The sequence below is a fragment of the Panthera tigris genome, chromosome D4, assembly GCF_018350195.1.
Source record: "Panthera tigris isolate Pti1 chromosome D4, P.tigris_Pti1_mat1.1, whole genome shotgun sequence".
Classification (NCBI taxonomy): Eukaryota; Metazoa; Chordata; class Mammalia; order Carnivora; family Felidae; genus Panthera; species Panthera tigris.
In genome coordinates, this window is record NC_056672.1 from 85,750,281 (window position 1) to 85,773,817 (window position 23,537).

Here is a 23,537-nt window from a genome sequence, read left to right on the forward strand (position 1 = left end):
AGCTCCCGTGAGGTGAGCACGAGAATGTGGGACATTCAGAATGCTGAATGGGTCGTGGGCACCCAGATGGGGGACCGCCAATCCTGATAAAAAGGACAGTTCCCGTTAACGAGCACTCACTGAGTCAGGCGCTGGGGCTCAGACGGGGTCCCTGAATCCTTAAGCACGGAGGAAAGTGAGGGTCATCCCCTTAAAATAGCTTGCCTGAGGTCCCCAGCGTGAACCTGAGAAAAATCCCTGAACACGAAACCTTATTTGCGGCTGAAAACGTCCTCCAGCTTTTCACACAGGAGCTACTGAACTGTTAAACTAGACAAAGGCATATGACTGAACCCAGAACTGTTGCACCCGCGTTCTTGAGAAAAACTGGATATTTTCCTAGTAACTGTCGTAATGCACTAGAAAATTGACGCACTGTAAAATGTCGTTCTCTCTTCCAATCGTAATGTTTGGAAAACAACTTGTGTGGTCTTCCTAATACTTCTACAATTTGCTAATAAAGACCCCCTGGCTTTTATTCCTCAAAGGGACACAATTTGGGTTGCTCCCTGAATCTGTGCTCCCCAAATTGCAATTCTCAGATGCCCAATAAATGCTTTTTATTTCGATTCTTCCTCTTTTCTCGGTCAAAACAGGTAGAAGTGATGTTTATTCATGGAGACCGGCACATAGCAGTAGGTGCTCAATAATGCAGCAGGGCAGAGACCGGGACCGTGCAGTGGCAGAACTCATGACCTTGAAGGTAGCAGCCCCAGATGACGGTGAGTGGAATTTAGAATTTGTCTCATAGGCACTAGGGAGCCATGGAAGGTGTTGGAGCAAGAGAGCGAGAGTACCAGGAGACTGAGACTGCCTCCGGTGGGTCATTTCTGAGCAACAACAGCCAGGATAATAAGGCCTGGGTCTAGTCCCAGCTCTGCCACCTGTGACATGAGACAAGGTCCTTGTCTCTTGCGAGCTTAGTTTCCCCATCTGTGGGAGGGATGGGTGCTGGGCCAGAGGTTCTGTCTTCAAAGTTGCTTGAAAGGCCCTCTCAAAAGCTGTCGGTGGCTGACTGCACCGGCACAACCTTTGGGGAAAGCAAACTGACGTCAATCAAAATTTTAAACATCCTCCTACTTTTAGGAATCCCACACGTGGGCACGAAATGTGTACACATGGGCACGAAATGTGGGCATGAAATGTGTCAGGTGCCAGAAGGGCCTGACTGATGGGAGGGACGGTGGTGCAGCCAGGCAGGGTGGGGTCATGGTCCTCGGTAGCGTCGGCATGAGAAAGGAAGCCAGAGGTCCGTGTGTCTGCCGAAGCAAGAGAAACAGGCAAAGAGCCCAGTGAAAATAATTCTAAACATGCGGGGGCGTGTGTGTGTAAAATCTATTCCCAGGGTGTTTTTTTTTTTTTTTTTAACTTCTCTGAAATCGTGTTGTCTTATAATCAAATTGATGGTATCTTTAAGTTGATGAAATGAAGCAGAACAGAGGGGCCGGGGTGTGCACATGACCCTCCCTGGTGGGGGGGTGGGGCTTTCACTTTGAAAAAATTTACTTGTTTTTTTTTAATGTTTATTTATTTGTTTTGAGAGAGAGAGTTGGAGCACGGAAGGTGCAGAGGGAGGGGGAGAGAGAGAATCCCAAGCAGGCTCCGAAGCTGTCAGTGCAGAGCCTGTTGCGGGGCTTGATCCCATGAACCCTGAGATCATGACCTGAGCTGAAATCACATGTCAGACACTTAACCAACTGAGCCAGCCAGGCGCCCCTGGGACTTTCACTTCTTCCTTAAAAGCTTCCATGCTTGCTTGCTTCCTTCTTTTTGTATTAAAACAACCTATTACTTTACACATAAAACAATTTTAATATGGATGTACCTTGAGGACACAATGCTAAGTGAAGTCAGTCAGTCCCCAAAAGGACAAATATTGTGTGACGCTACTTATGTGAAGTATCTAGAGTATTCAAGTTCATAGAAACAGAAAGCGGAATGGCAAACGGGGTGGGGCGGGATGGAGAAATTCAGAGTTGCCATTTAGCAGATTTTTTAAAACTTTTTTTTTTACATTTGCTTATTTTTGAGACACAGAGAGAGACAGAGTACAAGTGGGGGAGGGGCAGAGAGAGAGGGAGACACAGAATCCGAAGCAGGCTCCAGGCTGTCAGCACAGAGCCCAACACAAGACTCCAACTCACAAACCATGATGAGATCATGACCTGGCCATTTAGCAGATTTTGAGTTTCGGACACGAAAGATAAGAAAGTTCTGAAGATGTTTTACGACAACGTAGATGTACCTAACACTACCCAAATGGATAAGTGGTAAATCTTCTGTGGTTTTTGCCACAATGAAAAAAATTCCATAATCTTAAAAATTGGGGAAAGAAATCCAATTTTAAGTACCTGTTCTCTTCTGCATTCAAGTCTAAGCCATATTTCAGTCTATGTGAAAACACAAGTTTGCCTTTTGTGGAAGTTCAATGAGCTTTCCAACCTACCGAATTTCCGTATTTGAGTACCTGTTTTAATTATTCATTCGTGTATGATCTGTGGATTTTCCACCAATGCTGGGATATTAAAGTGTCGGGATTTCTTCCCCCAGCTAGAACTTAAAGAAAGAAAAATGGAGGCAGAAAGGAAGAGAGGAAGGAAGGAGGAAAGGGGGCGGTGGGGGGGGGGGCAGGCAAAAATTGCATAAGGGAAAAATCTGGAAGATTGTTAACAGGATATGGGACCAGGAGATGCTATCTTGTACATTTGTATGGCTTATGTTACTTTGTAACATTAAAAAACAAAAAAAAACACAAAAAACATATAAAATGAAACCAGTTTTTATTTGTTTAAAAATATTTTTTTTAATGTTTATTTACTTTTGAGAGAGAGAGAGAGAGAGAGAGAGAGAGAGCAAGCGGGGTAGGGGCAGAGAGAGAGGGAGACACAGAATCCGAAGCAGGCTCCAGGCTCTGAGCTGTCAGCACAGAGCCCCGACACAGGGCTTGAACCCACGGACCCTGAGATCATGACCGGAGCTGAAGTCGGACGCTTAGCTGACTGAGCCACCCAGGCGTCCCCATGAAACCAGTTTTTAAAATATTTAAAAAATATTTTGGTTAAAGAAAGAATTCCAAGGCTGAAAGACAAGCCTGCTGGGGTGGGGCGGGCGGGGCGGGGCAGGGGGTGGAGTAGAGGAGGACTCTGGGGCAGCTTCCCGCAGAGGCTCACGCATAGCCCAGCTGCCCCAGGTGGGCCTGGCTGTCCCCACTGGCCGAACACGGCAGGAAACGGCTGGAGTGGCTACTTCAGGAAGCACATGCCAGGTCTACAGCTGGTAAGAGATGGCCCCACGCCCAAGGAGGGGTGAGAGGTTGGGGCCTCAGTGGGGTGACTGGGAAAGAAGAAGAATGGAGGTCGGAGGGCCCTGAACCCCAAAAGAAGAGGTAGGTTTGGTCCTGGCACAGTGGGGAGCCGGTGAAGCTTCCAGAGCAAAGAGGACCGTGATGAGGTGGCTTTAGGAAGTTGGTTCTGGCAACGAGTGTGGACCGGTCTCTGCTGGGTCCCATCTCGGGGGGTGAGTTGGTAGAGTTGAGAGCCCCACGCCTCCTGCCCTCCGCATCCTCCGAGTCCTACCGTCTGATGCGAAGCTGAATGGTCCCAGGGTCCACCCCCAACAACTCACCCCCTCCTGATGCTTTCCTACTGCACCTCCCTTCATGCCCACCAGTGGGCAGACAAAAGGGCCTCAGTGTTCTGGGAGAAAGTCTACCTAGAAACCTCTGCCCGGACCCAGATCCCCAGCAGCCTTCGCGTGGGCTTGGAAGTGGGTGGTATTCCCATCTCCCCATTCTCATGCGGGGCCTTAGGCTCCCCACATAAGGACTTTGCAAGGGGTCACTATCCCTCTGACAGGCCAATCACCACCATTACTGTACCTGGTCGGTCCCAGCCTCCTGCCCATCCTGCTGCTGCCACAGGACTGTGGCTTTGCCCCCCTCTCACGGGCACTCCTGGCCTTTTCCCAGCCAGCCCCGGGCAGTCTCCTCTCCCACCGCTCCTTCCTTCTGTGGACTCACTGTCTACTGAGGCAGGCTGTGGGTCGCCCCCAGCAGGCTGTCGTTCCGGCCGTTCTTTCCACCTGACATTCCCTCCCTGGCCAATGGCACCTAACACGGCACACGGCACGTGGCTACCCGTTGCGGGAGCGTGTCCGTGAGCGAGCTCTCGCCTCCCAGCTCCGGGGCCCACCATCCCAGCTGGCCCCGTGCCCGGGGAGCACTCTCTCCCGTCCCAGCAGGCCGCCCGCCCTTGTCTTACACAGTCACCCTTTGTTAGGCCTCCGCTCCCAAGGGCATCTTATCTGCCTAAACAGGTTGTAATCTGCCAGAGTCACCGACCCCCGTCCTCCTGCCAACCCGGAGTCAACAAACCCTTTTGCCGAGAAGGCGGCGGCTGCCTCGTGCGGTCTAGGACTCACCAGGCCCCTCCCAGGGCTGCAGCCCTGCGGCCTTCTTCCCACTGGGCCTCGCGGGAAATTTCCACTCCCTGCCCTCAGTGTCCCCAGGCCCTAGAGTCAACCTCTGAGCCCCGCCTGTCCTCTCCCCTTCAATGTGCTCTCTCTCTCCAGTGCCCCCCAGCTGCTCTCTGTGACAGATGTCATTCTCCAACCCCCCCCAACTTCTCCCTGCCAGAAGCACCTCCCCCAAACTTAAGCAGGTCTCTTCCTCCTCCTCCAGGCCTCAAAGGGAAGGGAAGGGAAGCACGTCACCTCTTCAGAGTGCCCTGTGTCATTGTCTCGTAGTCCTTACCACCCTCCGCGGCCTGTCTGGGACAGAACTGCCACACGGCCCCTCCCCTCCCTAGAACGTCAAGAGCAGTGTCCGGACCTGTCGCACCCATGAGGGAGCCAGGGCTCTGAGAGGGGAAGTGATGTGCCTGAGGTCACACAGGAAGGGAGAGGAGGGACTGGAAAAGCCAGGTGGGCTTGGCTCCAGGAACCCCACACACCTCCGGGGCTGCCAGGTCTCCACCCCAGCTGCAAAACGCATGACTCACTGGCCGGTTGAAGGAGCTGGCCATCCTGTGTATGAACTTCCAGGCTGGCTGGAGGGTGTGGGCACTGTCCTGAGGAAGCCCACAGCCAGGCCAGAGGGAGTCCAGCTGGATCTGAGAGACACAGGAAACGGAACCAGAGCTTAGGTGCATTTATTCTGTACAAATCGTTACAAAACCAAGTCTGGGGTAGTTGCCGGTCCCCAGCCCCCACCCCAATGTGCAAAGGCTTGCTGCTGGCCTCTTCCTTCTCCCCCTGACCCCTCCCACTCCACAGCCTCCTCCAGGAAGCCCTCCAGTCTTCCCTTCCAGGCTCTGGAAGAGCAGGGGCGAACCCACCCCACTGAGGTCCAGCAATAAAGTGCCTGATGTAGAGTGAGGGGACAGAACCCAGGCAACACAGCTCCTGGCCCCCTAGAGCCCTCCCAGGCCCAGCGGAGGGGAGGCCCTCGGACAACTACAGCAGCTGCAAAGGGGCTATGTGAAACCCCAGTTTGGCTGGGATTCCCCCCTTCTCAGCCCCAAAGTCTCCTCCAATAGGTAGAAATCCTCACTGCTGGATGGCAGAAAAGGGAGCCTGGCTCTTTAAGAGCCAAACTAATGGCAGCTGAGTGGAGGGACTAAGAAAACAGCTGAAGGTTTATCCCTTTCCTGTTAGATTCCCCCCAAACTCTGTGGGAGTTTGCGCAAAAATACCCTTAAGTTTCCAGAAGGAGGTGAGGAAGGGAACCCCAGTCCCCCAGGGAGCTGAGCCCCCCAGCCAAGGGTGGTGGCTGGAGGGGTCCAGTCTCAGGGAGGACAGACCCAAGGAGGTCAATGGGGAAAGTGGGAGGGGGTCTCAGACTCCACGTTAGAACCTGACACGGGCAGAAGGGCGACCAGAGAGGGGGCAAGGGTTTTGTCCAAAGCCACTCAGGGCAGAGCCAAGACCCGGATGCTGGCTCCCACCTCTAGGATCCCCCACAACCCCCCCAAATGGTCTGGCCTGCCCTCCAGACAGCCCCACTCCCATGCAGCTTCTCTTTCTGGCTCTGGGAAGCGAGGGAGCAACACAAAGTTCCCAGCTTCTCAGGACAGGACCTCACCGTCCCAGCCTCAGGGAGTGACTGGAGGTCCATCCTGGGGCTCCGGACCAAGGACTCATGGGAAAGCACATGTCCTTAGCCTCAGATAACTTCAGAAATACCCTGATTGACTATGCTCAGACCCTGACTGGACGAGAAATACCCCCAACACCCCTGATTAACCACATAGAAGCTCAAATCCCTGATTGGTCAAGAGATACCCCCGGGCCTTGGCTGGCCAGAGGATACTACCCCCGACAAGGCCCTGATTGGCCAGAAGACGCTCCGACCAGCCTTGATTGGCCAGGAGACGGCCCTTGGTTGAGTGGCTGGCAGGAGAGAGGCCTCTCCTGTGTCCTTAGGAGGGGTCCACAGGCAGGGCGGCCTAGGTCCACGAGGGGTGGGAGAAAGTGATTCCATACAGCTGGGCCCAGGATGAGAAGACCCTCTTCTCCGTGATGAAGCGGTGGTGGTTGCCCTTGCGGCTGTGCTCATTCTGGATGTAGGTGACACACTCATCCGGTCCCTTGGGCTCATAGTAGTGGTAGGGCATGCGTTGCAGACGGGGCCGCTGGCTGGGGCAGAGCAGAGAGGGGCTGTAAGGGCAGGGTAGGCACTGGCACAGCCCTCGCCCTTTCCAGCCCCTGACTTGCTATAGGATTTCGGGGGGGGGGGGGGGGAGGCGGGGGGGGGGTTGGAATCCCTGCCCCTCCCTGGGCCTCAGTTTTCCCATCTGTAAAATGGATGTAGGGTGGACTAGGTTTATGACCATCAAACTTTTTTTTTTTTTTTTTTTTTTAATATGATCCAAACGTTTCCTTTCCTGAAGAGGGAGGCAGTGTAGGGTAGTGGTAAGAAGTATGGGCCCCGGAGCCTGGCCCCACTGCTTCCTGTCTGTGGGGCCTTAGGCCACTCACAAAACATCTTCCTCAGTTTTTCTCATCTATGAAACAGAAAGAGTAATGCAACTATCCATGTGGGTCACCGTGAGGAGTACATGAGATAATGAATGAAGCCGCGCTTGGTACATGGGCTTTTCATGTGGTCATCTCAATAATAGTGGCTATTAATATACAAAATCTGGACTATGGTTGAGCTGGGGAGAGGCCCCTGAGGCAGCTAGCCCCAAGGAGCTTAGATCTCTGCAGAGCAGTCTGAATACCCTAAGACCGAGGCTTCAAAGGCACCCCCAGCCAATGTTTCTGGGTTCCAAGCTGCAGCTAGTGACTGGGCGTTGTGTGGGGTGGGGGGCTCACCTGCAGTAGTCAGGGGGGACCATGCCATAGACGTGCACGTGGTCACACAGCTCCACTGCAATCACCATGGTGAACCAGCCGGTGCTCAACCACGAATGGGACTTTTCCCTGCGGGCAGAGAGGGGGCATGATGAGGGGTCAGGCAGGCAGGGAGGAACGGTCAACCCACCTGGGGTTTCCCAGAACTCCTCCCGCCATCAGGGCCCTCCCCCAACTTCAGTGACCACCCCACCCCCCGCCCCGCAGCCCAGCCCCACTGTGGGAACACGTGCGTGCTGGCAGAGGACTTGTCTGGGCAGAGATGAGGGGTGTGGAGAGAGCGCCTTTGAAGGAACAGGGCACGCTGGGAATAGACTCCCGGGGCGACTGGTCACAGTAGGGCAGGTTGCAAGTGACCATGAGCTCACTAGACTCATGGCCTTGCTTGATGGAACTTGCTAGGAACAGCTGTGCCCACACTAGGAGCAAACGCCTAAAGGGAGACTAATCAGAGAAGGTCATGCTGAGAGTGACCACGGGTTCACAGCAAGGCATGGGAGGTAGCCAAGGACCTGGAGCCTTCGCTGTCCACTACGGCAGCCAGTAGCCACATGTGGGCACACGACGTGTGGTTGAAATGTGCTGTCGGTGTAAAATATGCCTGGGATTTTTTTAGTATGAGAGAAAGAACACAGAAAATGTCACTGGTAGTTTTTGATACTGATCATATGTTGAACCGAAAATAGTTTGGATATATTTGATTGAAGGTGGTTCTTTGGAAAGTTTGGAAAGAAAATAAACCTCTCACAAGACTGACCAAGAAAAAGCAAAGATACAAGCTACCAGTATCAAGAATAAAACCGAGGACATCATCGCAGATCCTGTAGACATGAGGACAATAAGAAAACCACAAACAAGCACATACGTAAATTTCACTTCAATGAAATGGACCAATTCCTTGAAAATCAGAAACTACTGAAACACAGCCAAGACGAAACAGATTAACCTAAGTGTCTGTGACTATTAAGAAATTGAATTCATTGTTCAAAACCTTCTGAGAAAGAACTCTCCAGACCCAGAGAGTTTGGCAAATTCTACGAAATATTTAAAGAAGAAATAACACCGGGGTGCCTGGGTGGCTCAGTCGGTTGAGTGTCCGACTTTGGCTCAGGTCATGATCTCGCAGTCTGAGGGTTCGAGCCCCACGTCAGGCTCTGTGCTGACAGCTCAGAGCCTGGAGCTGCTTCGGATTCTGTGTCTCCCTCTCTCTCTGCCCTTCCCCTGCTTGTGTTGTCTGTCTGTCTATCTCTCTCTCTCTCAAAAATAAACATTAAAACATTTTTTAATAAAATAAAATAAAGAAGAAATAACACCAATTCTATACATTTTCAGAGGCCAGCATTACCCATACTACCAAAACCATACAAAAACAGTACAAAAACCAAACAAAACTACAGATCAAGATCTCTCATGAATACAGACACAAAAATCTGAACAAGATATTAGCAAGTCATATTCAGCAGTAAATAAAAAAGAATAATACGCCACAGCCAAGTGGAGTTTATTCCAGAAATGCAAGTCTGATTCAATATTCAAAAATCAATTGGTATAATCCACCATAGTAATAGTCTTAAGAAAAACCACATGATCATATTAATCGATGCATAAAAACACTTGATAAAACTCAATATCCAATAATGATAAAAACTCTTAGCAAATTAGTTAGAAAAGAGAAATTTTTCAACCTGATAAAGAGCAGCTAAAAACTCTATAGCTAACATCATATTCAATGATGAAGGACTGAATGCTTTCCCACCAAGACCGGGACCAAGGCAAGATGTCTACTCTCACCACTTCCAATACAATTTGACCTTGTATTGCCGGTCCTAGCCAGTGCAATAAGGCAAGAAAAAGAAATAAGATGCATACATATTGGAAATTGTCCTTACAACATGATTACGTATATGGAAAATCCCAAAGAACCTAGAAAAATTTCCCAGAACCAATAAGGAAACTTAGCAGGATTACAGGATATAAGGTCAACCCACAAAAACCAATTGTATTTCTATCTACTAGCAATGAACAGTTGGGAACCCCCCAAAATTTTAAATACAATTTACAACAGCACCCTCAAATTTTAAATATTTAGGGATAAATCAGGGGCCGCCTGGGTGGCTCAGTCGGCTGAACTTCTGACTTCGGCTCAGGTCATGATCTCACGGTCCGTGAGTTCGAGCCCCGCGTCGGGCTCTGTGCTGACGGCTCAGAGCCTGGAGCCTGCTTTGGATTCTGTGTCTCCCTCTCTCTCTGCCCCTCCCCTGCTCACGCTCTGTCTTTCCCTCTCTCTCAAAAATAAGTAAACGTAAAAAAAATAAAAATAAATACTTAGGGATAAGTCAAACAAAATAAGCACAGGGTCTATATGTTGGATGTATTGGGTTAATTGGGCTACTACAAAAATATAAATTACACATACAGCTTGCGTTATATTTCTACTGGATAGCATCGGCCTAGCTTTTCTGGGGAGATTAGCCAGAGAAGGACATGCTGGGAAAGATGTATCCTTAGGACAGAGTACGCTGGGAACAACCGTGTGCCTAAAGCAAGACATGCTGGGTACAGTCAATACCTTCCAGAGGCAGACTACGGGGAGCAGAGCATGCTAGGAGCCCTGTTCCCTCAGAGCAATGCAGGCTGGGAAGCCTTCCTGGGGGAGACGAGACCATGCAGAGCCCGTTGGAAGTGACTCATGCTAAGGGCTGGACACAATGAAAATCCCCTAGGAAAACCTGAGCAGAGAGCAGCAGGAAGTGACCACACCCTCAGAGTAGTGCATGCCGGGAACAACAGGCCCCCTGGGCAGAGAATGCTGATGGGGAGCACAGGGCCGGCCGGAGGGGGCAGGCAGGAGGCTGGTACCTGTCCTTGCCCGTCTCACCCCGGAAGAGGTCGTCAAATTGGCGCATGCGGCCGGGAGAGACGGCATAGGCCTCCATGTTGGGGAACACCAGGCCTGCCCGCTGGATGACACGCACAAGGCTGCCCTGGGGCTTCTGCATCTTGTTTGGGGGGCCCCAAAAGATGAACGCAGTTTCGGGGGTCCGGTTGACGAATTCCTGGGGCCTCCGCAGCACACGGAATACGCTGGAATGGGCTACCACACGGAATGTGGTCTTGTTGCCTACGTCGGCTGAATAGCCTGTGGTGGGCGCGTCGTTCATGCGGATTGTGCACTCGGCTCGCTCGATCTCAGGGCCCAGCTTGGTTCCCAGCAGGTGGCTAGAGCTGGTGACAATCACACACTGGTGGCACCGGGAGGGCAGCGTCTGGGGGGAGGCAGCAAGGAAAGTCAACACTATCGCGACCATTCGGTGCCAGGCCCTAGGCTCTGTACATCCAGGCCTCCAGGAGGCAGGAATTATTTTCCCATTGTAAAAACAGGGAAGCTGAAGGCTGTTCGCTCGACATTCAACAAACACTTCCAGCAAGCTGGCTAATGGCTAAATACCAGGGACAGAGCTATGAGAAAAAGAGCCCCGTCCTGCCTTCAAGAGGCACAGTTAGGCAGAGAACAAGTAAAAGATAAAATGATGCCAGGTGGTGAGCAAAACGTACCACGAAGACAATACAACAGAGGCAAGGGATCAGGAGGGACAGGAGTGGGGGCTCCTCTAGAAAGATCATCCAGTGGGGGCCTGTCGGAGCCGAGACCAGGAGGATGAAGAGGAACCACATAGGAAAATAATTGAGGCGGGGGAACAGCAAGACCAGAGGTGCTGAAGTGGGAATGGCCACCGTGTTGAGAAGCCAAAGGCGGCCACTTGTCCAGAGCCGAGTGAAGGAACAGGAGGACAGGACAGTTATGCAGGGATGTCCCCAAAGTCACCCAGCAGAGGAGTGCAGTGCTGGGATATGAACCCAGGTCGATATGGCCACAGAGCCCCAGGCTTGGTCCAGTTCTCCTAAGAGGGCAACCTCCCCAGGGCACCCATGACATTTCCACACCATCCACACGTAAGACACCACCTGTCGAAAAGGAAAGAGTGTGGAAGCCCGTCTGGGCCTGTTTCCCCCACCGGTGAATGAGTTGAAGCCACGTGTTCTCTGGGGCCTGTTTTCTGCCCATGGAATTCCTGTTCGCCCTCTAAGTGTGAGCTCAGGCGCCACCTCCTCCAGGCAGTCTGCTCTGAGCCCTCGCTCCAAGATCTAACAACAGCTCCCATGGACCTCAACGGATGGCTCTTCCAGCCTTCCCGAGCTCTACTGGCTTCCCCTGTCAGGCTGGTGTCACCCACACTCAGGCTGTTCCACTTTCTCCCTGGTCCCATTATTTGTGTTTCTCTTTCAAGGATTCTTAGGGTCTCAGTTAGGTGTCAATCCATCTCTGAACACCTGCCAATGGGCCCTTTCCCAGCAAGGGTGCATTCAGAGCCCCTGGTTCAGGCTCTAGACACACGACGTGTGCAAAGACCCTGAGGGATTTAGGAGGGGGTCGTTGTTGTTTTTAATTTTTTTTTAATGTTTATTTTTGAAGGGGGGGATGGGGAGGGGCAGAGAGAGATGGGGACAGAAAATCCCAACCCAGCTCCGTATTGACAGCAGAGAGCCCGATGTGGGGCTTGAACTCAGGAACTGTGACAGAGCCCAAGTTAGCCACTTAACCAACTGAGCTGCCTAGGTACCCCTGGGGGGGGTGGGGTTTGAGGGAGGGGAAGGAGGCAGGCAGGGATTGGGAGACCACCTTCTCCTGGGAGGCGGAGTTCATATTCCAGGCCAATGATTATCTACTTGGCCTCCCAGAAAACATCTAGGGCTCAGAGGATTATGGGGTGAACCCCAGAAATACAACCTGCGTTTCACGGCTACCCAAGGCAAACAGAAGCCCCAGGAATGATTTCTGGCTTCTCTCTACAGCTACAACTCCCCAGGGGTTGGGGCAAAAAATACCCTGGCTCCTCCCCTCCCTTGCTGTGTGGACTTGGACAAGTGACTTTGCCTCCCTGAGTCTTGGTTTCCCCATCTCTTCAAGGCGAGTAACAATGCTGACCTTACAGGGTTGGTATGCTCATTACTGCTAATCACAGTGCCCGGCACACAGCAGGGAACTGACAAAGGGCAGCCATTATTAGGACTGTTTTTGTGTTGTCAAATACTTGAGCCTTCTGCTCTCAAACCTTGTGTGGACTACCCAGCAGAGATGGAGATCCGTGAAAACCAGAGACATCTCTCCTTAGGAATTCTGACTCAGGAGGCAGTAGGATATCAGCACTAAAAATGGAACCCTGAAGACAACTGAGGCCCAGAGAGAGACAGGGCACTTGTGCAACATCACACAGCAAACAAGGGGCCGAATGGGGCGCCTGGGTGTCTCAGTCGGTTACGCATCCGACTTCAGCTCAGGTCACGATCTCGCGGTTCGTGAGTTCGAGCCCCGCATCGGGCTCTGGGCTGATGGCTCAGAGCCTGGAGCCTGCTTCCGATTCTGTGTCTCCCTCTCTCTCTGCCCCTCCCCCCGCTGAAATAAATAAACATTAAAAAAAAATTAAAAAACAAACAAACAAGGGGCTGAAGGCACTGGAAGCTATGGCCTTGACTCCTGGGGTCCCCCCTTTCCTTTAGAAGGAATGGAGGCAGCAGAGGGAGGAGGAGGAGGAGGAGGAGGAGGAGGAGGAGGAGGAGGAGGAGGAGGAGGGGGGAACAGTGACGGCGGGCAATGGGAAAGACCAGCCCCCAGCCCGGTCTCAGGGAGCGCCCCGAGGTGGTCATGCTACCTTGTTGCCAAGAATTGGGACGTAGCCGTCGCTGATGCTCCATGTCTTGAGGTTGACAGGCCTGCGGGTGCGGCCTCGCAGGGAGCCGTAATGGAAGACCTCATTGGCACTGTTGGAGCTGTAGAGGATGAGGATGGTGATGAGGGCAAAGAGGATCACGAACACTGCTGACCGCTGCTCCTGGAGAGGGGAGAGGCTGGTGAGCGCCCGGCCGCCCGGCAGGCCCCCGCCTCATCCTTGCCACCCACCACGCCTGGCTCACTCCCGCTCTTCGTTCCAGACCAGCTCAGATACCACCTCGTCTGGCCCCCGAGTACCCCCTATCACAGCGCCGGTCACACTGTTCAAACTGCAGTCCCCCCAGTGAGGCCATGAGCTCCGCGGGCTGGGACCGAGATGGCCTCGATGGCCACCGTATCCCAGCTCCCAGAGCACAGAAGCACGGAAGGTTCTCAAAGAAGGCTTGCTGGATCGGACTGGATGTGGGTGTCAGAAGGACCCCTCCAGCCACAGCTGGAAGGATGCCTGGAGACAGGTGGGACATTCAAAGGAGGGGATCCAGGTCTTCCCCAAACAGTAACCCAATGTCATGTTTGTCATTCATTAAAGCTGGAGGGGACGGATCTGGTCAGGAAGCGGGATGCACGGGACAAAGTGGGATGCATTGTCACTGCCAGGGCAGGAAAGCGAGATCCAAAGTGTCCCTTGGGATTCATCTGCCCAGGGTCGGCACAGCTAGGCAAGGCCCGGAAATCCTGGCTCCTTGCGCTAACCGCCCCTCTGTGCTGGTTATTCGTGTATCGCTTCTCAGCTCCAAGTTCATCCTTTTTGCCTGTCTGTGCAAATGGACCTGGGCCCTTAGATGCACGTCCTTGGCAGCTTAAACGCAGATGAAGCTTTGTCAGGAAAGGACGCTGGAGAGGCAGTGCAGGAGAAAAGGAGTTTGCTTCCTGCTTCTGGTGGCTTTGACGCCTGGTCCCGGTGCCTTTGCTCCCCCAGAGCACATGGCTTCCACAGCACATGTGCCCAGCAGCTTCCTCCTGTACGTGCCTTCAGGCACTTTGGGAGCAGAGTGTCTCTGGCCCCTTCTATGATCACAGCCTCTCTAGAGCTCAGCGGGTGTAATACACTCAACCACACACAACACCCAGAGACCATGAGCTTCCCCGGAGCAGTTTTGTATGAGCTGAGTGCCTCCTGGGAGTGGTCTCCTGTGAGCAGCCTTCCTCGTAGCCCAGGGAGTGGTTTTGTGACGACTTCCACCAGCAGACCGCCACAGTGAGTTCTCTGCCACCCGGTGGGCCAGAGCTGTGCCCTCTCCCACAAGGCCTGGGTCTCGGCCCTGCCGGTGGTGGCTGTTCCTTGTACTGGCTATTCCTGTATTTCTCAGAATGGCCATCCCTCGTGACTCCAATGCCCGGCTGTAGCTAATGATTCTTTATGTTAAACTTTCCCTGTTCAAATTACTGTGTGCTTTCTCTCTCTCAGTTGGACCCACACTGGTACGTCCACACCACACCACCCCCAACCCTCAGGCTCTTCCAAAGCTTCACTGCAGTGGATCCCAGGAAAGGCGTGTGCAGGGCCAGGCGCATAGTAGGTGCTCAGGAAAGCAGGAACGAATCGATCACTCTGACAGCCTCAGAGTGACGCAAACAACATTCCGTCACCTTTGACTCTGACCACTGCTCAGAGCAGTACCCTCCGTCCGGCACATCCCAGTGCTGTGTCCATCACATGGGCCAATCCTTTACCACAGATGGACCAGTCAAACCTAGGAAGACACAGGTGGATATGGGCCCAGAGAGAGGTAGGAGCTTGCCCAAAGCCACAGAGATCAGTGGCCACGGCAGAGCTCCAGCCAGGGCCTCCGGGGCATCAGGCACTTCCTGGCTGGAAAGAGGCACTGGTGGTTGTCTGGGTCTGGGGCACAGATCCAAAGGAGCCCATTTCACTGGGTAAATAAAAGGCCGGGATGGGGACGAGAAATGAAGGGGGACTTACTTTGCTGCTACTCATCTCTCTCCGGCGTCTGCTGAGGGGCAGGGGCCGGCGTCCTGCAGGTGGCCCAGGGGGCAGGGATGTGGGGTCACACCTGCAAGCCACAGAAAGGGTTATGGCCACAGCTGGTCAAAGGCTACACCCTCCCCACCCCGCCAGCTCTCCTACCCACCCATGACTTCAAGGCTCAGGGTCATATGCATTTTGCAGAGAGAGACACTGAGGCCTGGAAAGGGCAGGAACCTGCCTTCAGGTCACACAGCCCGGTGGTGCAGAGCCCGACCTCTCTCTCTCCTTGCTCTCTCTTTCTCTCTCCCGCTCTGCTTCCTGAGCAGGGACCTTCCCACTCATTAGCTCTCCTAGGCAGCTGGAGGGCCTAAAGCTGGCTCCCAAGCTGGGGGGCTTGCCCCCCACTCAGCAAGAGCCCCACTGTATATTCCTACTCTGACTTAGGTCCCTGTGGGCTTGGAATAAAGCACAGGCAGCCCTCCAGAAGTTGCATCAACTGTCCCTCTGTCTAGAACACCCTGCCCTCTTGGACCCTGCTCATGCCCTCTCAGCGTCCAAGCCTAGGGTAGACCAGGAACTTCCTCTGTGTGTCCCCTCACGGCTAGGCTGAGAGCTCTCGGAGCGTGCAGCCGGCACAGATCCTCACTCACATTCTCCACTGTGCCTCCAAAGGCGTGGAGGTGGGTGCAGGAGGTTCGCTGAGTGACTTCGTTAATGAACAACAAGCCCTTAGGAGTTAAGGGCACAGACTGGACAATCCGCTATAACCACAGCCGCACCCTCAGAGGGTAGGTGGGGAGCCTCAAGTAACAGCCCTTCCTTCCTGCCCCAGTCGGCCCTTAGCAGCTGCAGCTGCGAGGGGACCTCCTCACAGGCCCTAGCTCCTTTCCGACCTCAATTTCCCCACCTGTCAAAAGGGAGTAAGGGCTTGCATCCAGCCACCTCCAGCAGATTCAAGGCCAAAAGGCACTAAGGGAGGGAGGGTGTGCAGAAGAGAAACGGAGGCCCAGGGCTCCCCAGCTCGGTCCTCCCCTCCAGGGGCCTCCCGGCCCCGCCACTATCCCCACCCCTTGACCTGGCGGCTGTTTACTCCTACACAGCCACCAGGAATAGCCACGGCACAACAGGCCAAAGGAGGCTCCCCCCACATGCCGCTCCTGATTGGTTGGGCCATGACTCCGCCCACTGCCCAACCCCACCCCCTTCTCCGCGGAAGCCCCCCTCCTCCCAAGCCGGGTTTCAGATTTCAGATTTCCCCCAGGCCGGAGGGCCAGTCAGGGCGCACTGGGGACTCTCACTGGGTACAGTGCCTGCCACACAGATCAGGAAACTGAGGCTCATTAGAAGAGAAAAGCAGCTTGTCCTAGGCCTTACAGCCCTTTGGGGAGCAAGACGGGTGTCCAGAATCCCAGGGTCGCGCTTATGAGCACCGACCCTCTGGCTGGCAGTCCCGGCCATCTCGGTCCAGCCTCCCCTCTCGCTACCCTTTCCTTCGGATGCCCCAAGCTCCAGACACACCAGAGCACTCCAGTTCCCAGGCCCACCCAATACTTTCCCACCTTTGCCCGAGCAGTGACCTCAGCCAGGACCACCGACACCCTGGTCAGCCCCGTCACCCTCCTGCTCTGGGAAGGTCCTGGTCATACAGCATCTCAGGTGCCAGTGCGAATCCCGGTTCCACCACTTACTGGCTGAGGGGCCTCGGGCAAGCCATGTGACCTCTCTGAGCCTCAGTTTCCTCATCTCTGAAATGGGAATAATAAGAGTAGGTGACTTACGGGGTTGTTGAAAGGATTCAAGCAGCTGCGGCAAGGGAAGCAAGGAGCTTGCAAGTGCTGGGTCAGTGCCTGACAGTAGCTGTGAGTCTTGTGGGTATTCATTGTTGAAGGCCTGCCTCACCTTCAGCTTAAATGCTGCCCCTTGTTGGACACCTGGCTTAGCCACTTCCCTCTAATATCGAGGAAGGCGTGCAGGGAGCCACACTATGCATCACGCACTCACCCAATCCTCCTGGCCACGCTGCAAAGGAAGGGCTCTTACTTCCCATTTCACAGATAAGGAGAGTGAGGTTCAGAGAGGCCAAGCTCCTTGCACAGCTGCCCAGAGTCTGCTGGGGAGCCTTGTTTACAGCTTGTTTGCAGAGAGCAGCCCAGGGCTGAGCCTGCCAGGATCTCCTTCCAGGATCTCCTCGCGCTGGAAGGGGCCAGAGGGCACCAAGTGTGTGCCCAGCACCTGGCCCAGCACCAGGGAGCAGGCCTGCTGGGGAGCAACTTGCTAAGGCTGGGGAGGCGGCAGCCCAGAGCACCGGGCCAGGAGCGTGGCCTCAAGCCCCGAGGCTGGTCGTTCAGGAAGAGGGCTCAGTCGTGGGCTCAGGGTGGGGGCCACACCCTGCCCTCTGTTTGGGGGCTTTGCCTCTCTCAGCCGGGGGGCTGGGGGAGGTGGGGTCCTCCTGCAGGGTCGAGAAGCCCCCACAAGCCGCTCGGGAGGAGGGCTCCGGGGAGGAGGGGGAGGGGGCTCCTAACGTCTAGATGGGGGAGGGCGCTGAGCCCGTGGGTCCACCAGTGGGGGACGACTCACTCTCTGCGCCCCCTCTTGCGCTAAGCCCCCCGATTTCCGCACTCGGGGGGGGTCCGGAGCCCTAGCGCCAGCTGGGACGAGGAGGGAGGCAGGACGGCGGCAGGTCCCCGAGCTCTAATGGGGTAGTCAGTGGCAGGGGCCCCGCGAACCCCGCGGCGGCCCTAGGGCGCGAGGAGCGGTACCTCCAGGCGCCACCGCCGAGAGAGAGCGGGTCTGGAGGAGCCCCGAGGCCCCGCATCTTCCCCATCCCTGGCGACTCCCTGCCCCCGCCCCGGGGCGCAGGCAGAGCCCCCCCCCCCTCCCCGCCTCTGCGCGGCGCCCGCTCACCTCCCCCGGGGAGCGCCCGGCCCCCCGCGGCCCCCGAGCCCCCTCACATGGCGCCGGGAGCCGAGAGCCGGGGTCCGCGCTGCTCCGGCCGCCCAGGCCCCGCCGCAGCCCACGCCCGCCGGGTCCTAGCGCCGCCGCCGCCGCTCTGGCCCAGGCCGGGGAGGCGGGCGGAGCCTGGAGGGGCCGCGGGTGGCTCCGCCCCCCGGGCGGCGCCGGCGGGGAAGGGCGAGGGGCGGGCGACCCCCGGACCCGGCCGCGCTGGCGCGTCGCTTGCCCCTCTGGGCAGCCGGTAGGGGCAATGAAAACCGCAACAGCCTTCTGGAAACCTTCAGTGTGGGTCGGGCCCGCTTCTATCTCGCTTTACTGCCGCCACGACCCGGATGGGGAAACTGAGTCCCGGAGCACGCTGAGCTTGGAACCAGTTGAGTTCCTCTCTGGGCCCCCTTCCCCAGGACCTCCAGAGCCCTGCATCCAGGAGTCACCGTGGGTGAACTCACCGGTCCTCCTGTGGATTCAAGTCCAGCTGTGTGCCACTCCACCAGATGTTGGGTCGTGGCACATTACTTACCTTTCCTCTGCCTCTGGAAAACAGGAAGAACGACCTCATAGGGTGTTTTAAGGATTCAGAATGTTATGTTACTTATAGGTACTGGGGTATACATGACATCATTTCATGTGATAACGAAACATAACAATTTAAGTAGCCATTCTAGGAGCCTGGTTAAATAAAGGCACAGCCCCGCTAAAATGGATGATGCAGGGTCCATATGCACTGACAGGAAGGCATGTCCAGGATATTTACAGGCTATTTAAGTGAAGAAAGCAACTTAAAGAAGTTAATCATGCTAGAAAAGGAAATTGTAAAACTTTGCTTTCCCCTCCTGCATGTGTAGTCTGGAGAAATTCTTTCACGTGTACACAACAAAATCCTGAGTGGCGGTCCTTGAAATAACACCAAACTGGAAACAGCCTATATATCCATCAACAGGAGAATGGATTTGTTTCCTTTGCAATATGCGGCGGTGAACTATTATATAGCAGGGAAAACGAACAAGCTACAATGGCAAGGATGGGTTTTAGAGACACGAGCGGTGAAAAAGACAAGTCCCAGAAGACAAAACTACACACTATATTAAGCATACAGCTGGCAGCAGGCTACTTCTCCCAGCCAGGGAGGGGGTTAGCTTTTGCCTATCCGAATGATTAAAGTTTTACAAGCAAAAGTTAGTTAAGAACACAGTTGTCTCTGTGGGGTAGGCAGGGATGCAGGAAAGGGGAGGGAGGAAACAGAGGCGGGCATTTCTAGTACCACTCTAGTCTTTAAGTGGGACTTGGGGTTTGAGAGGTTCATTATATTGTTATGTTTTATAATTTACAAGAATGATCTATGCCACCATTTTTATGTATCACAGTAATTTTTTTTTAATGTTTATTTATTTTTGAGACAGAGAGAGACAGAGCATGAACGGGGGAGGGTCAGAGAGAGAGGGAGACACAGAATCAGAAGCAGGCTCCAGGCTCTGAGCTGTCAGCACAGAGCCCGACACGGGGCTCGAACTCACGGACCGTGAGATCATGATCTGAGCTGAAGCCGGACGTTTAACTGACAGAGCCACCCAGGTGCCCCATGTATCACAGTAATTAAAAGGTGAAAGAAAGAGGGACGCCTGGGTGGCTCTGTCGGTTCAGTGTCTGACTCTTGATTTTGGTTCAGGTCATGATCTCGTGATTCGTGAGACTGAGCCCCAAGTCGGACTCTGTGCTGAGCCTGCTTGGGATTTTGTTTCTCTCTCCCTCTGCCTCTTCCCTGCTCGTGCATGCAAGCGTACCCTCTCTCTCTCTCTCAAAAATAATAAACTTTTAGAGAAAAAAGGACAGAGATAATCAAATTAAAATAAGGAGATACTTTTTTGCCTATCAGTGATTAAAGTGTTAAGAGTGGTTATTTCTGCAATGATGAGATTATGGGCTGCTTTTTTTTTTTTTTTTTGGCTTAACTGTATTTTCCAGAAATTTTAAGATTAACAGCCACAATGTTTTTATATTTAAAAACTGAGTTTTTAACTTATAAAAAAATGAACTGCATCTATAGCATGATTCCTTAAAAAAAAAATACAACTATCGGGGGGGGGGGGGTGGTGCCTGAGTGACTCAGACGGTTAAGCATCTGACTTTGGCTCAGGTCATGATCTTGTGGTTTGTGGGTTCAAGTCCCGTGTTGGGCTCTGTGCTGACGGCTCGGAGCCTGGAGCCTGCTTTGGATTCTGTGTCTCCCTCTCTCACTGCCCCTCCCCCGCTCGCAATCTGTCTCTCTCAAAAATAGACATTAAAAAAAATTTTTTTTAAGTATATAACTATCTATGCCTATATATTTGTAAACGTACATAAAAAGTCTGGAAGAATCCACACTGGACTACTGGCAGTCGTGTCCCCCTGGAGAATGGATGTGGGGCAGGAAGGGTGGGTGCTACCTTTATTTTCTGCTTCATAAAGTTCCAGGCTGTTTACATTGGACTCATTTGTTAATACCACTTTGTTTTAAATTAAAACCAAAGGGGGGGGGGGGCGTGCCCAAGGTCCTCCCTCCAGGCTGTGTAGACACTGCGGGCCAAAGGTGGATTCGAGGCTTCTTGCCCCTCTGGTGTCCACCTCCATCCGCTTCCTGAGCCGCACCCCACTTCAGCCCCAGACCTCTCACCCTGCCAGCGGGAGGACACAAAACCACAGGGCAGGGAGCAGGGCAGCCGGGTGGGAAGCTTGGTTATGGGGGTTCGGAGAAGAGGAGCCCCTTGCCCAAAGTCACCCCTCAGGTTAGAGCCTCTACCAGGGGTGGGGGTGTCCTGTCCCCAGCTCTTCTTCCTGCCCCAGGCCAATGACAGGGACTAGGGAGATCAGAGTGTTGCAGAACCAGTTCCTGGACCAAACCCGGAGCTGGAGCTCCCCCCTCAGGCCTGCCGGGCCAAGGCTTATTCCAGGAAGCTCTGCTGTGGGGCTGACTTCCCTTTTCCTGGGCCCCCCCAAAAGAACCACTTCAATAATAACAAGGATAAGAAAAACAGCTCCAGTGTGTCGCATGCCAGGTGCTTTCTCCTGTGCTAAGCACTTTGCAGATACACCTCACTGAATCCTTAAAATAACCTATGCGAAGGGTACTACTACCCTCCAGAGGGAGAAAGTGCCACTCGGGGTGTGCACAGGTGCCCAGGCTGGGATTCCCCCAGGCCTGTCTGCTGAATAACCACAAGTCATTCTGCCCCAAAGCCCAAGGCCTGCCCCACACCCCCAGCAGGGCTTTCATGGACGGGTGGCCATGGCCAATTCTGGTGCTGTTCTCCAACTCTGCCCGGAGCTGGTCCTCCCCACAGAGCTGCCCATCCATGGTGTGGGGGAGATGGCCTCTGCTTCAGGCCTTCTTGTCCCGGGGCGGGGGTCCTGAGTGTGACCACCTTCCCTTTTACCCCTTAGCAATCTTTGAACTGTTGGGGTTTTTCCCTTCCGTGGGGCCCTAGAAGGAGCCCTCAGAGACCCCCTCACCTGCCACCCTAGTTCCCAATTTACACAGACCCAAACCAAGGCCCCGAGAGGGGTCAAGACTTGCCCAGGTCTCTCCCTCCTGGGTCCTGGGCACAGCCAGTGTGGGAGTCAAGCCTGGGAACTCCAGGCTCTTTTCCTCTGGACAGAGAAGAGGCCAGTGAGCGTCTCTGGCAGGTATGGGCCTGCACGCAGGAGCTGCTCCCAAGCGCATGTTCCCAAGACCCGGGCAGTGGGTCTGGAACCAGGAAGTAGCTGGCCCCAAGTTCCTTCTGAGAAGAGGCCCCTTAAGACACCTCCAGGCTGTGAGGCTCACCTGGTTTCCCCTCTGACCTCAGGAGGAAGTAGATGAGTCCTCAGCAGGCCTGCCGAGGGGACAAAGGAGCAGGGGTGTGGACAGGAAAACAGATCCCCGAAGGGGGGCTGCACATACGGTGCCCCACCCGGCCACACTCCTCAGAGCTGGGAGGAAGGTCCCGCCCCCAACTCACCTCCTGGAAGCTGCTGGAACTGCAGTGGCAGAGAAGAGGCTTCCTCGGAGAGCCTTCAGCAGGCCCAGAACCAGTCACCAGAGCAGCCAGGGGTCATTGTCTTTGGCCCGGAGGAAGAAACTGGTGGATCGTGCCTGCCAGGTCACCATCCCAGAAAGACACATTATTTAGGCCAACCCAGCAATAAACATCCCACCCGGGGGCAGGACCAGGACAGAGGCTCCTCTGTGCACTGGGCCCAGGGGCTGAGCCAGCATCTCCTGGGGGCTGGAGGAGGAGGAGGAGGCAACCTCTTGGAAGGGGTGTGAGTTCAAATCTCCTCAGAAACAGCAGACTCTGTCCTTGGAGACCCAGGACAAGACTGTGAGCAGGGAAGCAGCTGGTCAGGGCCAAGGAGGGCAGGGCCGATGCTGAGCAAGGGAGATCCCATTGAAAATGATAGTCCCACACATCAAGGGCCATCCCTGGGGCCACCTCGGTGAATTCATACAATCCCATGAGGTAGGGACTACTTTTTTTTTTTTTTTTTTTTAAAGTAGACTCCATGCCTACATGGGGCTTGAACTTACAACCCCGAAGTCAAGAGTCGCATGCTCTACCAAGCCAGCTGGGCGCCCCAGTGAGGACTACTTTAATATCTTTCACAGATGAGGAAACTGAGGCCAGGAAGAAGGCACTAATCTGCCAGGATCCCACGGCAGGACCCTGAGGGAGGCCAGGTCTCACTCCAGAGCCCTCCCTCCGAGCCTGAAGTTCCCCCACCAACCCTCTGCCTGCCAGGTTACATCCCACCCTTACCTCTGCCCAATACCTGCTCAGAGACACTGGCCACTGCCAGGCCCGCAGCTGGCGTTCGGCTGCCAGCCTGCTCCTACTTCCCCAGCTCAGGGCTTTCCCCACTCCTCCCACGCTTGCAGAGCCTTCTGGGCCTGCCTGGCACTGGGGCGGGGGAGGCCGGGCGCATAAAGCAGTGCCGTGGGCCAGGGGCCGGGTCTCCAGGCTCTCCTGAGAAGGCTGGGGGCAGCAGGGGGAGTGTGCTCCCTGGCACCCAGACTCCGTGGCACAGCTGGCCACATAGTTTGCGGGGTGCAGCGCAAAATGAAAGTGTGCAGCCCCTTATGAGAAAGTACTGTTAAGAATTTCAGGTTGACAACAGCAGAGCGTTACGCTAAGCATAAGATCCTAAATAACTGCGCAAGTCACATGCCCGTGAGGTGGGCCCCAAGCCCTGGAGCTGGGGGAGCTAGGACCCCAGGGCTCCTCCATTGCAACTGACAGCCTGAGGTCCTGGGGTCCTGGTTTTTCGTTAGTTTCCTGGTCTCCAGATTAAGGAAGGAGGCAAGGAGAAAGGGAGCGGAGGAAGGAAGGAAGGAAGGAAGGAAGGAAGGGAAAGGAAAAAGGGAGGGAGGGGTAGTTAAGTACTTTCACAGGCTCTCCCCAGCCCTCTGGTGCAGGGCCCAGGCACTCAGACTCCTTGCTCTCCTGGCTCAGCCAAGTG

The 23,537-nt window shown here is 54.4% G+C and overlaps 1 protein-coding gene across 12 annotated transcripts; it reads right to left on the reverse strand.

The window, feature by feature from the left end:
* Positions 1 to 5,170: 5,170 nt before the first annotated feature.
* On the reverse strand, positions 5,171 to 22,538 carry ST6GALNAC6 (ST6 N-acetylgalactosaminide alpha-2,6-sialyltransferase 6). Of its 12 annotated transcripts, XM_042963896.1 has the most exons (8): positions 22,040 to 22,538; positions 21,865 to 21,913; positions 16,802 to 16,858; positions 15,108 to 15,198; positions 13,104 to 13,283; positions 10,252 to 10,658; positions 7,354 to 7,461; positions 5,171 to 6,668 (listed from the first exon to the last, which is right to left on the reverse strand). In XM_042963896.1, exons 3-8 carry the CDS (start codon positions 16,825 to 16,827, stop codon positions 6,308 to 6,310), a joined length of 1,173 nt encoding a protein of 390 aa, XP_042819830.1. In that variant the 5' UTR covers positions 16,828 to 16,858; positions 21,865 to 21,913; positions 22,040 to 22,538; the 3' UTR covers positions 5,171 to 6,307. The 12 variants fall into 12 exon arrangements, with proteins under 12 accessions (XP_042819830.1, XP_042819832.1, XP_042819831.1 ...); XM_042963898.1 differs by lacking the exon at positions 21,865 to 21,913; XM_042963897.1 differs by lacking the exons at positions 21,865 to 21,913; positions 22,040 to 22,538 and adding an exon at positions 18,065 to 18,083.
* Between the last annotated feature and the right edge of the window lie 999 nt (positions 22,539 to 23,537).

Coding starts and splice junctions, on each gene's coding strand:
- ST6GALNAC6 (XM_042963898.1), bottom strand. CDS start 16,827: ATGGCTTGCCCGAGGCCCCTCAGCCA. Junction 15,199..16,801: donor TGCCCGAGGCCCCTCAGCCA/GTAAGTGGTGGA, acceptor TGTGGCTTGCAG/GTGTGACCCCACATCCCTGC. Junction 6,669..7,353: donor GTCCCCCCTGACTACTGCAG/GTGAGCCCCCCA, acceptor TGCCCCAGCCAG/CGGCCCCGTCTGCAACGCAT.